The 15,898-nt window shown below is 48.9% G+C and overlaps 1 protein-coding gene across 8 annotated transcripts in view; it reads right to left on the bottom strand.

Annotated features, from left to right (window-relative positions):
* Window positions 1-1,759: 1,759 nt before the first annotated feature.
* BCORL1 (BCL6 corepressor like 1) overlaps window positions 1,760-15,898 on the bottom strand; it is a 75,230-nt gene continuing 61,091 nt past the window's right edge. For all 8 annotated transcript variants that reach the window (XM_063660899.1, XM_054472407.2, XM_054472406.2 and 5 more), the window contains 3 exons: window positions 7,674-7,751; window positions 6,451-6,607; window positions 1,760-2,623 (listed from right to left, as the gene is read on the bottom strand). In XM_063660899.1, coding sequence (XP_063516969.1) covers window positions 2,341-2,623; window positions 6,451-6,607; window positions 7,674-7,751 — 518 coding nt within the window. In that variant the 3' untranslated portion in view covers window positions 1,760-2,340. The remainder of the gene's footprint in view (window positions 2,624-6,450; window positions 6,608-7,673; window positions 7,752-15,898) is intronic.

Below are 15,898 nucleotides of genomic sequence, written 5' to 3'. Positions count from 1 at the left end.
AGGGTGGCCTAGGGCAAGCAGGGGACTTCCTTAAGGAGGCTTATTCCCACAGCCACCAAAGAGAGGGCTACTTCCTCCAACCCTGCTACTCATATGTAAACAAGGACTGCCCAGGCACCTGCTTCGACCCCAAACCAAAGCAACAGGAGCCAGATGCTCCATTTATCCCCACTGGCTCCGCCCCCAGGATTTGCCCCTTTCTTTTTCTTTCCAGATCGTGACCCAATGTTCACTAGCCACTCCACCTTGCCTTTATTCATCGTACCCCTTGGGACCCACAGCTGCAAAGCAGGATGGCGGGGGCTCCCCATTTACTGAATCACAGTGCCCACCTTCTGAAACCACCAAAAAGTCCCAAAGGGGAGGAGAGAAAAAGAGAGACGGGAGACAGAAGCCCTGACACAGGTTTTTCAGTATGCAAGTGTTTTTGACTCCACAGCCAGTTGCTTAAAATGAAACATAAAGGGCAGCCAGAATATACACCCAAATGCAAAAAAAGGAAAGGCAAACAGAACATGAAATAAACTACACAATACCAGGAACCCCAACAAAACCAACAAATTAAAGTCCAAAACCCCTCAACTTTATATATATATATGTATATATATATGTATTTTTTTTTCTTAAAAAGGGAAAACAACTGTTCAAAACCAACTGGGCAGTATGGTGGGGGTGGGGAGCAGTCCTACAGAAGGGGGCCGAGAACTTCCCCCCAGGAACAAAGAACAAACACAATACAAAGAAAATAACCACCAATGCTCCCGCATGGCTCAGGAGCCTCTAGAGAACAGATTGTCCCATCCTCAAACTGGCTTTTTTTTTTCCTTTTTTTTTTTAATCTTTTTTTTTCCATTTTCTTTTTTGTTGTTGTTGTTTTAGCACCTGTACAATAAAACTGTACCATCTCCAACCAGAGCCGGCCACGGCAAGGCCCTCCTGCCTTTGGATGGTACATACTCTACAAGGATTGTTCGGAAAAATAGCAATTGGTAGAAAAATAAGAAGAGTGGGAGGGACAATGCCACAGAGGGGGCGGGGACAGGGAAGCAACCCAAGCTCCTCTCTCTCTCACTCGACAAACCCAGCGCTGGAGGCCCAGAGGCCAGGGGGAGGCCAGGTGGGGATACCACTCAGCCCCAGGCCCCCACGCAGGGGTGGAGCAAGGGCTGGAGACCACGTTCCTGCCCTTGCCTAGGAAACAGCTGACGCCTGGATTTCACATCTGGCAGTGAGTCCCAGAACCCTCTGCAGATTCCCAAGGAGAATGAGGGGCTGAGGGAGGAGGAGGGAGGAGAGGAAGGAAAGGGGTGCTGTGAGTCTCAGAAGGGGCAGGGATGGGGGTGGCTGAGGGCTGGGAGGTGAGAGGCTCAGTATCTTGAGACAGGGAGGCCAGAACGGGGTGGGAGAGTGGAGGCAGGAACAAACTCGTATTGTGCACTCTGAGGGGGGCAGTGAAGAAGGCGTGAGGAGGGGGGGCACCCTCACCCCTCAGATCCCTTCTCCACGCTCCTTTATTAGAGTAACTTATTAACCCCTCACCTCACAATCCTCCCCTCCCTGTCAACACTAATCTCAAGATAGCGGGGCTGCTGCAAAGGGCGGGAAGGGGTGGGTGGGGGAGCACCAAAGCCTCAGGATTTACCCCCAAGCCCCCAGCCCTGGGCCAGCAGCAGCCAGCTTCGTTAGTCACAAGTCCATGTTCCCCCACTCCATTCCACCTCACCCCCTCCCCAGTGGGGGAAAAAAACACCTGGGAATAGCTTTGTCAGAGCTCATCAACAAAGAAAAAGAAAAGGAGGTACAGAAAGTCCCTCAATACAACAAGTTGTCTCAAATCGTCACAGTGATACAGACTTATCAGAAACCAATGAAACAATACAAATTAAATACTAATAAAATAAATACTACAGAAGACAGAAGAAAGCAGGGGAATGGAGTTGGGGGGCGCTCAGAGATCTGGGATTTTCTCATTTCTCCTCGGGACAGGCCAAGGCCATCCAGGGCCCAGGTTTGGTCTTGGTCATAAACAAGGAGGCCAGTCCAAGGGACCCCAGCGCCACCTCCCACCACCCCCAGGACCTCTTGTCCTCAGACATGGAGTTCAACTTTCCACCCCCATCACCAACCACGATAACAATGACGACGACAGGGAGATGAGAACTAATTGTAACCAAAAAAACAAAAACAGTCCAGTCGCTAATGCTGGCATTGATAAGGCGGCTTCTTGTTGGTCCGTATTATTGCCTCATTCTGCAGTCTGGTGCTCGGTGGGGGAAAGACAAGGAGGTGGGGGAAGGGCGAACTCGGAAGGAAAAAGAAGAGGAGGGGCTGTTTTCCCGGTCAACTGTTGCAAGACTGGAATTCCACCTCGGACCCTAGGAGCCGAAGTAGGTCTGGCTCGTACCGCACCAGCTCCACAGTCTCAGAGGAGCCTGGGGGGGATCTGTCGTCCAAGCCTCCAGGCCTCTCGGCAGGGGTCAGCAGCTGACTGGAGGCCACCTGCCTGTAGAACTCGGCCTTGGGCATGGTGGTGATTTCAAAGTGCGGGAACCGGGCCTGAAAGATCCTCGAGGAAAGCTTCAGCCTCTTCAAGACATCGGAAAAGAGGAACCAGTTGCAGGGCCTGCAAAGGCAAGGATGGGAGTTATTGAAGGAGGCTGGAGGAAGCGGTGGGGGCACCGACCCAGAACACTCTGCAAAGCCCACAAAGGCTGCGCGACCACCAATGTCTCCCATTATAACTCACTGCCAGTCTGGCTCCCCCGTCCCCTGCTAAACCACAGGCTCCTTGGGTATAGCTGAGGCAAATGTCTTCTCCTGTCCTCTGCAATGCCTGGCCCGGCTTTCAGCTAAATGGTGAGCACGCAATCAGTGACCACCTCTTCCAAAATAACACAAACAGGAGGCAAAGGGGCATTCTAGAACCTAAAACTCTTAGCAGGCTTCTTGGGGACTTTGCCTGCGTCCCTGTGACCTGGCATTTGCCATCTGCTGGGACCAGTCTTTCCCCCGACTCCCGCCCCTGCCAACCCCGGCTGGCTTCCCTTCTACTGTTCTTACTCTTGCTTCCCCGGCCTCCTTGCTCTCCAAGATCTTCCCCAGCAGAGGGGGAGCCGTGGAGAAAGGCCTAAACTGCGGGTAATCCAAAAGGCATTTCTCTTTGGCTCTGGAATGCATTAGACAAGTTTTTTCTCCAGCAGCAGCACCATCGTTTCTGCAGGGCCAGAGCTCACATTACAGAGAGCGGAGTCTGACTTTGCTGAGCACACCCGACTGGGTGGCAGCCTGAGGACAGCTGGGAGGGGTGCTGGAGAGGCCGATCCCGGGCCAAACGCTTACATTGACTAATGCGGGAAGAAACGCTGCCTCCCCACATTAGTGGTCCCAGTTCACAGGGTTTTCCCTCCTCACTATTCCACTACCCCAGCTCCAGCCTTTGCCACTTCTGGCCTGGGCTCTGTCTTGTCAGCCTCCTAACCGGTTGCCCTTTGCCAAGAGTCACTCTTCTGCACCCCCACCCACCCTCATTGGATCTTCTGTTACCATTACAGTTTTCTTTTCTTTTTTTTCTTTTTCCAAGACGGAGTCTCTAGGCTGGAGTGCAGTGGCACAATCTCGGCCCACTGCAACCTCCACCTCCCAGGTTCAAGCAATTCTTCTGTCTCAGCCTCCTGAGTAGCTGGGATTACAGGCGCCCACGACCACGCCTGGCTAATTTTTGTATTTTAGTAGAGACGGGGTTTCACCATGTTGGCCAGGTTGGTCTCAAACTCCTGACGTCAAGTGATCCACCCGCCTCAGCCTCCCAAAGCGCTGGGATTACAGGCGTGAGCCACCATGCCCGGCCACTAGCATGATATTATATAAGACCTTCTAACCTCTTCAGCCCAATGTCCACCCAATCTCTCTCTTTCTCTCTCTCTCTCTCTCACACACACACACCCCACATTGTATCCCCCACCCTACCAAGCACCAGCCACATGATAAAGGACTCCCCCTACTTTCTGAACTTGTATGTTTCAGTGCCTTGCTCTCCATCCTTCTCTCCTTCCAGGCCCAGCTCAGGTAGATACTGTATCACCTGTGAAACCTTCCCCCGGTGTAACTCATTGTTCCTCCATCTCCCATGGTCTCGTGGCATTTGATTCACGTCCCTATTGTAATACTACTAACAAAGCCCATTTCTGAAAGGGTTGCAAAAGAACCTTAAACTGTGGTTCACTCTGCAGCATAGCAATGGGGGCTCAGGGTGGACTGGAACTTTTTTCATTAGACACCCTTCTGAAACTGTTGGAGTTTTTTATAATCAATCTGCTTAGGACATTTTGTCTTTTATTAGCGTTAATTATATACTTGTCTGTCTACTGCACTAGACGGTGGATTCTTTGAAGGTCCCCAGGGTTTGACCTGGTGCAGCTGTTTAAGACATGTTTATAGAATCAAATGTTCTGTTCCAGCGCCTTAAACATCTAACCAGACCCACGATCCTTATCCCTAAAATGGAACATTTCTCCCAAATGACAGCAAGTTCTTATCTCACATGATTAGGAAATGGAGTGCTCTGGGTTAAGAAAAGGGGACTACAGATATCATACACTTGGACCATCACTTCCAAAGAATGGAAAAAAGCCCTGAGAACATTCACACTAGTGATGAGAACTCAGTCTTGCTTTGGTGATTCAGAAGGCCCTTCTGCACCCCACAGGGCCTCAGAGGCATCACTCTACGCTAGCACCCCCACCCCCAACTTCTTGAAGAACAGACATTTTCACAGTGTGCTGCAGCTGTGGGGAAAGGCAGCTCTAGAGCGAGCGCTAGAGGATGTCACGTCAGGAAAACCAGCTTTGCTGGTACTGGGCTCTGGGCTAACTGCGTGCCTGCCACTCAGCTCGCTGAGGGGCACGCAGCCCTCCGTGGCCCGTGTTCTGTCCGCACCTAATGCAGACTACCCTGGTCCTTTTACTGTCTGAAGCCCAAGATCCTGTTTCAGAGAGGGAGGTGCTGAATACATCGGAGGAATTAATTAACCGTGCAATACTATATCCCAGAGGCCCCGCCCTGCCCTCAGGGATCAGCTTATGCCCAGAAGAATAAGGACCAAAAGCCCCTGAAACTTGATCCCTACTAGTGCCATCATATATGCTATTTTTATTCTGATCAGGCCATGCGTGTGGGGTGGTGGGGGGGAGGGCAGGGGATGCAAAGAAACTGTGCTCTAATGGTTAGAGCCCTAAACAGAGGCTCTCACTTAAAGACCTCCTCATCCATCGTCTACCTAGCTCCCTATCCTGTGCACATCATGCTGGTTCACTGACTTATTTTTTTATTTTATTTTGAGATGGAGTCTCACTCTGTTGCCCAGGCTAGAGTGTAGCGGGCAATATCAGCTCACTGCAACCTCCGCCTCACAGGTTCAGGCGATTCTCCTGCCTCAGCTTCCCACGTAACTGGGATTACAGGCACCCGCCACCATGCCCGGCTAATTTCTGTATGTTTAGTAGAGATGAGGTTTCACCATGTTGGCCAGGCTGGTCTGGAACTCCTGGCCTCAAGCCATCCACCCGCCTCGGCCTCCCAAAGTGCTGAAATTACAACTGCTGCAACCAGCCACTGGTATAACATAGAGTTGACATTTTAAAAATAGGTATCAAAGAAAAATTATCTTTACAATTGTTCGGAAAAGTATTTGAAATACATGAAGACACCAATCAGAGGGAAAAAATCATGGAGGCTAAGAACAAAAGGGCGGTTCAGCCCGCATTCTCCTTCTCTCAACCAGCACTTCCACACGCTGACGTGTGGGGAAACCCAACAAGAGCCATGGCCCTGCCAGCCGTCGAACTCCCTTCAGAACCATCAAATAAATATTAAATTGGGTTCAATCTAATGTTATGTGTCAGGTATATTCTATATTCTAGTCTCCTTAAATAAATGGGTGATCCCCAATATAAATATGCACAGTCATTTAGGCTGACAATGTTGGCAGCACCACGCTACTAACATTACGGCACTGAGAAACTAGGCTGTGGATTACTGAAGGACCCTAGTGGCCCCATGGCTATGGCAACCATATGTCCTGGCTTTTCCAGCAATCTCAATTTCAAATGTTCTATCTGTTTACCCCCAGAAACTACAAAAATGTTCCAGAGATTCTAGCAGTTCATAGGCCCAACTATCTCTCAGATTATCTTTTATACCCAGTAATAGTGCAAAAAAAGCCTTCTGAGAGAGAATCTAGATTTAAGGTTCAGGAAATGCAGATAGTCAATGTCCATGGAGCCTGCAGCCTCTAGTTTGAACATGACTACTCTGGGCTAAAAGGGCAGGCTAGCCTTTGTCATGTGTGATGGCACTTGTTGCCAGGTCTTCACTTCCTCGTGGAGAACTCCACCTTCCCACTGAGTGCCAAGATCCTGACACTCCGTTGCTGTGGATCTCTCGGACACTTACCCGCGGGACACTGACACTTGGAGGTTGTAGCAAGGGAGAAGAGGCTTGTCTGAGAGTTCAAACATGAAATCATCCTCCTCCATCGGATCGTCTCCTTCTTGATCTGAGCTCCCAGGAGGATTATGTAGGAGGTCACAGGCAAACCCGTCTTTTTCCTCTGTAAGGGGAGCATATAGGGGATTAGGACTCAGATACATGTACAAAACCGAAGAAAAGAAATGCGCCAAGCAGATAAAGGGGCATGGGGGGGTGGTGGTTGGGAGGTAAATGACAAGGCCACAGGCCCCTAGTCAGGGATGAGGTTTGCCGGTTCCATCGCTCACATCCTTCAGAGGGCACATGAAAGTTCTAGTACTGAAAGAAATCATTGTGTGGCCAGAGATTTATTATATTACTCCCCCCCTCCAACTGGCAAAAGCAAGGTGACGTCAAGGATGAGCTGCTCAGCTGTTGGGAGATGGAAGCCTGAAGATACTATCAGCAGACAAGGGCAAGGTAAAAACACCTGTCCTTCTCTAGCTGCAGCTTTCCCAAGTCACCTCACTGCCTGCAGGGCTCCCACGAAGCCCAGAGGGGGCTCAGCGGGTTCCTTTCCCCAGCCCACATTCTGGGTGTGGCCGGTTGCATTCCATCCTGACTTTCTCCCCTCCAGCTTCCCCCAAGAGTAGGAGTGGGTGTTTCCTTTCATCTTCAGCCCCTAGCCCAAAGGGCGAATGCTAGATGACCACCATGAATAAAGGCCTGCTGGTCTTCCAGGTGAGGAAAGCTGCGGCCAGAAGGCTAAGGGCTCCGAAGACAGTAGCTATTTCAAAAACTGCGTGTGCATCGTGGGGGCAGGGTAGGGAGGGAATGGTAGGTCTCAGGTGAGGGGTGGGGTCCCTCTTGAGTGTGAGCAATACTGGAATAAGTGATAGTGCTCATAGGGGCTTCTGGCAGGGTTAAGACAAAGCCAGGGAGAAGAAAGGGACCTCGGAAGAAAGAGAATTTTTTAAATGCCCAGGGTGAGGAGTGGTAGAGGGCTAGTGAGGGACGGCTGTGTCCAAACCAGTGCTGCATTTCCTAGTTTAGACAAATGACTTCTGAGTCTGCAGGGAAGGATGCGTTCGGGTTCAGGTTCAGTCTGAAAGGGTCTGTAAGCCACTAAAAGGTGAAGAAGGGATACCACCACAGGGCTACTCCTGTCCTTGAGAAGAGGGGTGGGAAGAATCCCACTTAAAACTTACCCAACACAGAACTGCTGTAAAAATCCCAGGATACACCAGGATCACCCTCTGCCCGGCCCTGAAGATCCGAGAGGTGATCTGATGAAAGAAGGGCAGGCAGTGAGACAAGGAAGTTAGGCTGGGGAAGGAATGTCCAAGTGCAGTCCACGCATACGGGGCTAAGGGAACGGGAGAAGGGAAGGAAGGACCACAAGAGAGGCCAGGAGTTACCAGAGAGACACACACTTCCTGTTCTCAGTCAGAGACTGTCAACAAGGGGACAGGAGACCAATCTAACCCACTGACTGCCTGGTGTTTGACCCAGTGCTTTAAAAGAAAAAAAAAATCCCAATTTGCTTCCAACATTTTAATTTTTTTTTTTTTAAGAGTCAGGGTCTTGCTCTGCCACCCAGACTGGAGTGCAGTGGCATGATCATAGCTCACGGCACCTTGAACTCCTGCGCTCAAGTGATCCTCCCACCTCAGCCTCCCGAGTAACTGAGATTGCAGGTGTGTACCACCACACCTGGCTAATACTTTTTTTTTCATTTTTGTAAAGGATGGGGTTTCACCATGTTGCCCAGGCTGATCACAAACCCCTGAGCTCAAGCGATCCTCCCACCTCGGCCTCCCAAAGTGCTGGGATTACAGGCATAAGCCACCCTGCCTGGCCCCACTTCCAACATTTTTAAATTGGGCAATTTCACTTAAAAATCCAGATTTCCCAATATTTCTGTGAAAAAAAAAAATCTGATCTGGCAACATTGTGTCCAAATTCCTGCATGTCAACAGCTGGCTGGAGGGAACAGCGACACATGCGGGCTGGGCTCCAATTCGCCACTCCCCACCCAGCCTGCTTCTCCCTTTTAAGCCTGAAGGCATTTAGGTTTGGGACCTCCACTTTACATGGTGTAGAGCTTTAACCCTGCAAGCAGAATCTTAGACCTATCCCAGGATTTTAATTCCCTGCTGGTCACAATGTTCATTTATCGAATCATAATCTTTCCAATTTATAGTAATATAAATAAGCATAAGTCCTTCTGGTTCATTTTTGAAGAACATGGGGAAATGGCCAGGTTTATCCTCATAAAATCCTTTTGCTTCCATTCCTAGGTATATATCCCAAAGAACTGAAAACAGGTGTTCAAACAAAAACTTACACATGAGGCCGGGTACAGTGGAGCACGCCTGTAATCCCAACACCTTGGGAGGCCGAGGCGGGTGGATCACCTGAGGTCAGGAGGTTGAGACCAGCCATGGCCAACATGGCGAAATCCAGTCTCTACTAAAAATATAAAAATTAGCCAGGCATGGTGGCACACGCCTGTAGTCCCAGCTACTCAGGAGGCTGAGGCAGGAGAATCCCTTGAACCTGGGAGGCGGAGGTTGCAGTGAGCCAAGACAATGCCATTGTACTCCAGCCTGGGCGACAGAGCAAGACTCTGTCTCAAAACAAACAAACAAACTTATACATGAATGTTCACAGCAACTCCATTCACAAAAGCCAAAAGGTGGAAACAATCCAAATGCCCACCAACTGATGAAATTTGTGATGGAAATACACAATGGTTCAGCTGCTGTGGAAAAGTCTGGTCGTTCCTCAAAAGGTAAAACACAGCATTACCATATGACCTAGCAATTCCACTCCTGCTATATACCCAAAAGAACTAAAAACAGGTTGTCAGACAAGTACCTGTCTGTGTGCACGTTCATAGCAGTTCTATTCATGGCAGCCAAAAGGTGGACATAGCCCAAACATCCATCAATGGATGAATGGATAAACAGACAAAAATGTGGTATATCCATACAGTGGAATATTATTCAGCCTTTAAGAGGAGATTCTGACACATGCTACCCACATGGATGCTACGTGACAGAAGCCAGACACCAAAGGTCCCATATTGTATGATTCCATTGAGATGAAATGTCCAGAAGAGGCAAACCCACAGAGACAGAAAGCAGACTGGTGGTTGCCAGGGCCTGGGGGAGAGTGGGAGGGGATGCTTAATGGGGACAGGATTTTCCTTTAAAATTATGACAAAGTTTCAAAACTAGATAGTGGTGGTAGTTGCACAACATTGTGAATGTACTTACTGTCACTTAATTGTACACTTTAAAATGGTTAAAATAGTAAACTTTGGGTTCTATGTATTTGACCACAATAAAAGTTTTAATAATCTTTTATTTACTTGCTCTACAGATAAGACAAGACAAATGAGGAGGCTAAGGCCACCCCTTAGCCTCATTTCCTAGCTAGGCACTATCTAGTGGAATTGTTTCACCTCTTATTCCTACCTGGACAAAAAGTAGGTCCATTGGCTTTCACAACAAATCCAACTGTACCATCTAAAGGCACATGGCTCAGCCAATATGCCACCCTGTACAACTGGCAAGCTTAGTTGTGTATGATTGCCACCAGCCCTCAGGTGACACCTGGGCAACCGGACAGGAGACAGTCCAAAGGGCACAGGTGAGGTGAGGGTGCCCCCAAAAAGCAAATCCCAGGAGGAAGTTGGCAGCCAACTTAAAGGAGCAGAGCTAGTTTCCCCCAGTGGGAAGCACCACCATGACCCAATATCCCTTTGGGATCATCCTATCAACAAGAACACCTATCAGCATTGTGAGCTACTGAAATGACTCATTTCTTTAGCAACCTTCCAGGTGATGCAGGGTTTCCCCCAGTAGGAAAAGGCAGCCAGAGAGAAGCTTTCAGAGTCATGGCTGAGCAACCAGAGTGGGAAACCTCTAGTCATGCACATTAGATCTTCTGTGCACTCCCTGAAAAACAACTGCAGTCCCGCTGTCGGCTCAGGTGCTCCTCTGTACCCCATGTCACTTGAGGGTTGGAAGTAGTTTCTTCCAGAAACATTTGTCAGTTAGGTGGGTGTGTCTTCTGTGCCTAGCCCTGTGTTAGGTGTCATGGGAGATTATGGAGTGAGAGCATAAGTTCTAAAAAGACAGGGACCATTCCTGTCCTGTTCACCATTGTCTCTGCCATACCTAAGCCCAGTGCCTGGCACATAGTAAGAGCTTAATAAATATATGGAGAGGAAAGGAGGGAGGAATTCCTACAAGGTGAGACTAGAAAGTGCTTGCTTAACCAACATGCTGAAACACATGCATTCAAATGACTGCTGTCCCCCTCCCCCACAAGAGGTCACACAAGGATTCCATCAGAGCAGCCCTAGCTCACCACATTCCTGGGGCTCCTCTCTGGGAACTTCCTTCAAAGCCTCCGGCACATTCCTCTAATTCTCTTCACTGACTACCAATCTTTGTCATTTGCAGGTGAATTTGCCTTTTTGAGACAGCCAAAAGTTAACTGGCGTGAGCAAAGATGCTAAAGCTCAAACAGGCCCATGAGTGGCACACAGGAGGAGCGCCAAGATTTGGTCAATGGTGTGGCTTCCATTACCATTTCCCACGGATGTTCACATACAGTCCAGATGAAGAGGGACCTTCCTTTCCCTTGATTCCCCCCACCCCAGCCACGCTTCCAGCCCTTTTCTCTTATCCCTTCCTTGAAAAAGTACCCTAAGTCCAGCAATTCCACTCCTAGGTATATGCCCCAAAGAACTGAAAATGGATACTCAAACAAGTATTTGTACATGCGTGCTCACAGCTGCCCCATTCAGAACAGCCAAAAGGGGAACACAGCCCAAATGTCCATCAATGGCGTATATATCCACATAAGAGAATATTAGTCAGCCATAAAAAGGAATGAAGAACTGAAACCTGCTAACACATGGCTAGACCTTGAAAACAGTATTCTACATGAAAGAAGCCAGACGCAAAAGGCCCCATGCTGTATGATTCCATTGATATGAAGTGTCTAGAATAGGGAAATCCATAGAGACAGAAAGATTAGTGGTTGGGCGGGGGGCAGGGAGGAAGGGGGAATGGGGAGCAGCTGTTTAATGGGTGTGGGGTTTTATTTTGGGGTGATGAAAATGTTTGGGAGGCTGGGCGTGGTGGCTCACACCTGTAATCCCAGCACTTTGGGAGGCCAAGGCAGGCGGATCACAAGGTCAGGAGATCGAGAACATCCTGGCTAACACGGTGAAACCCCATCTCTACTAAAAATACAAAAAATTAGCTGGGTGTGGTGGTGGGCACCTGTAGTCCCAGCTACTTGGGAGGCTGAGGAGGCTGAGGCAGGAGAATGGTGTGAACCCGGGAGGTGGAGGCTGCAGTGAGCCGAGATCGCACCACTGCAGTCCACTCTGGGTGACAGAGCAAGGCTCCATCTCAAAAAAAAAAAAAAAAAAAAAAAAAATTAGCTGGGTGTGGTGGTGCATGTCTGTAATCCCAGCTACTCAGGAGGCTGAGGCACGAGAATCACTTAAACCTGGGAGGTGGAGGCGGAGGCGTCAGTGAGCCAAGATCGTGCCACTGCACCACTCCAGCCTGGGTGACAGAGTGAGACTCTGTCTCAAAAAGAAAAAAAAAAAAAGAAAATGTTTTGGAACTAGATAGAGGTGGTTGCACAAGATAGTGAATATACTAAATGTCACTGAATTGTTTGCTTTGTTTTTATTTTTTTGAGACAGGGTCTTGCTGTCACCTAGGCTGGAGTGCAGTGGCATGAACACGACTCGCTGAACCTCAACCTCCTGGGCTCAAGCGATCCTCTTGCCTCAGCCTCCTAAGTAGTGGGGACCACAGGTATGTGCCAACATACCCAGCTAATTTTTGTTATTGTTGTTGTTGTAAAGATGAGGAATCACTTTGTTGCCCATGATGGTCTTGAACTCCTGGGTTCAAGTGATCCACCTGCCTCGGCCTCCCAAAGTGCTGGGATTATAGGTGTGAGCCAATGTGGCCAGCCTAATTATTTCCTTTTAAATTGTTAATTTCATGTTGCATGAATTTCATCTCGATAAATTCTTTTTTAAAAAAGCACCCACAGAAGCTCAGTGCAATGGCTCACACTTGTAATCCTAGTGCTTTGGGAGGCTAGGGCAGGCAGATCACCTGAGCTCAGGAGTTCAAGACCAGCCTGGGTAACATGGTGAAACCCAGTCTCTACAAAAAATGCAATAATTATTTTGGTGTGGTAATGTGTGCCTATAATCCCAGCTACTTGGGAGGCTGAGGCGGGAGGATTGCTTGAACCCAGGAGGTTGAGGCTTCAGTGAGCCCAGATTGCGCCATTGCACTTCAGCCTAGGTAACAAAGTGAGACCTTGTCTATAAATAAATAAGTAAATAAATAAAAATAAAAAGCACCCTCAGGCCTCATGGTAAGAATAGAGCCTCTCACCTCAATTCAAGAGGCTACCCCAGCAGTTTGTCTATTCCTCAGGGTCCGATCACACCCCTCCCCATCTCCTCTAACTCACCAGCTGAGGGACATGAAAGGTGAGAAAAACAAAAAACAAGTGGTCTTCAACATGGGGTCATATGGCAGAGGTCTCTAGCAGGAAAAACAATAACCTGTGATTCAGTGACCTCAAGCGGTAAACTGCTAACCCTTTCACAGGTGGAAGGCAGAGTGTCCTGATACTTCCTCTGATGTCCCGAACCAAACCGCATCAACTCTGGGTAAGCCCTACATTCTTTCCAACAGACAAGGAAAAACAAGTCAGTTTTCCTTCAGCCAGCTTGGATATTGCTCTCTTCTTCAAAGGGACAAAGGTAAATCAGTCACATACCTGCCTGTAATTTGGCTGAAGGGGGAGGCCTTCCAGAGGCCTCAGGGAGTTTGGATGGCTTGGCGCTCCAAGCCCAAGCATGAGGTAGAAAGGGTTCACCGTCTGGCCTCCTGTACCCAGGACAGCACCTGAAATCTAATAGGTGCTCACTAAATGAACGGATGAACGAATGAATAAAGGAGCACCACTCCATCCTTCATGATCTCAGGAGAAATGGGCCTCACCTTAAGCCAACCCAATATAAGAAAATCTACATTTACAACCCAGATGAATTATCTATCTTCTGCTTTACAAAAGGACTCACTTCAGGATACCGGAAAATAGTGACATTTCTTTATACTTAGAAAAGGATTTACTGCTGGGCGCGGTGGCTCACGCCTATAATCCCAGCACTTTGGGAGGCCGAGGCAGGCGGATCACCTGAGGTCAGGAGTTAGAGACCAGCCTGACCAACACTGTGAAACCCCATCTCTACTGAAAAAACAAAATTAGCCATGCATGGTGGTGGGCGTTTATAATCCCAGCTACTTGGGAGGCTGAGGCAGGAGAATCGCTTGAACCCAGGAGGCAGAGGTTGCAGTGAGCCGAGATCGTGCCATTGCACTCCAGCCTGGGCAACAAGATCGAGACTCTATCTAAGAAAAAAAAAATTAAAGAAAAAGAGAAAAGGATTTGATTCCCCCGACAACTTTCCACAACAGGGGCCTTTGCACACAGCCAGGGAAGTGCTACATGAGGCATAACCCTGACGCTAATGCTCACCTTTTCCTCCCGCCAAAAATGGAGCCCTGTGCACCCTAAAGGGATTCTCCTTCATTTTCTGCCCAATTGGACTCCACTAGGGGAGGATGAAGACAATTAATCAACAGAGGGTCTAGTCAAGCAAATGCTTGGGGACAAAAAGCCAAAAGCATTTTAAATACCTCAGCCAGACAGCAAAGTAAAAAAAATTAAAATCAGGCTGGGCGCGGTGGCTCACGCCTGTAATACCAGCACTTTGGGAGGCTGAGGCGGGTAGATCACGAGAGTCAAGAGATCAAGACCATCCTGGCCAACATGGTGAACCCTGTCTCTACTAAAAATACAACACATTAGCTGGGCATGGTGGCAGGCGCCTGTAGTCGCAGCTAGTTGGGAGGCTGAGGCAGGAGAATCACTTGAACCTGGGAAGCGGAGGTTGTGGTGAGCCGAGATTGCGCCATTGCACTCCAGCCTGGCGACAGAGCGAGACTCTGTCTCAAAAATAAATAAATAAATCAGAAGTCCATGTAAATGTATCTAGGTGTAGGGGCTGAGGAGGTAGAGCAGTGGAGGGAAAAGCTTCCCCAGCCTCCAGTCTCCACGCTCGGGTGCTCCCTACAGCCACCCTACCAACTTACCCAGTGGTTCCTGGAGATTTGGCAGGGAGGCACACAGGCATGAAAAATGAGAGCCAAACACTCAGTTCAAGGCATCCAAACAGCCCCTGAGGTTGGCTGCACAACATTAGGAATGTACTAAATGGGCCAGGAGCAGTAGCTCATGCCTGTAATCCCAGCACTTTGGGAGGCCAAGGGAGGCAGATCACTTGAGGTCAGGAGTTGGAGATCAGCCTGGCCAACACAGTGAAACCTACCTCTATTAAAAATATAAAATTAGCCAGGCACAGTGGTGCACACCTATAGTCGTAGCTACTCGGGAAGCTGAGGCAGGAGAATCACTTAAACCTGGGAGGCAGAGGTTGCAGTGAGCTGAGATCATGCCACTGCATTCCAGCCTGGGTAACAGTGAGATTTGTCTCAGGAAAAAAAAAAAAGGGAGAGAGAGAGAATGTACTAAATCCCACTGAATTGTTCACTTTATTTTTTTTAATTAATTAATTTATTTTTTGAGATGGAGTCTCGCTCTGTCGCCCAGGCTGGAGTGCAGTGGTGTGATCTCAGCTCACTGCAAACTCCACCTCCTGGGTTCAAACAATTCTCCTGCCTCAGCCTCCCGAGTAGCTGGGATTACAGGCATGCACCATCACAGTCCAGCTAACTTTTGTATTTTTAATAGAGATGGGGTTTCACCATGTTGGTCAGGCTGGTCTCCAATTCCTGACCTCAAGTGATCCACCCGCCTTGGCCTCCCAGAGTGCTGGGATTGCAGGGGTGAGCCACCACACCTGGCCTGAATTGTTCACTTTAAAATGATTATGTTAGGTAAATTTTACCTCAATTTTTAAAAAAGTCCCTGAGTATTGTCCTCTCACACACCCTACAAACAGCCTTTGGGCCTAAGTGCCCCCTACTTCTTGAGAGCCTGCTGACTCCTGCCAGTGCCTGCCTTCCTGCGGTGGTAGGCCAAGGTCCCAGGCTGCCTTTGCATGGAAAAGAGCTGGTGCACTTTATAGCAACCCATTGGCTCCTGACTCCCATTATTAAGCCAGCTCCATGCCCATAAATTGAGCAACAAGTCTAAATGAAGACTGGGCATGGTGGCTCACACTTGTAATCCCAGCACTTTGGGAGGCCAAGGCGGGAAGATAGCTTGAGCCCAGGAGTTCCAGACCAGCCTGGGCAACATAGCAAACCCCGTATCTCAACAAAAAGATAAAATACAAAATTAGCTG

Source organism: Pongo pygmaeus, chromosome X (genome assembly GCF_028885625.2).
Source record: "Pongo pygmaeus isolate AG05252 chromosome X, NHGRI_mPonPyg2-v2.0_pri, whole genome shotgun sequence".
NCBI classification, from domain to species: domain Eukaryota; kingdom Metazoa; phylum Chordata; class Mammalia; order Primates; family Hominidae; genus Pongo; species Pongo pygmaeus.
Note: the sequence above shows the minus strand (reverse complement) of the source record. Positions and strands in the feature narration are given on the sequence as shown.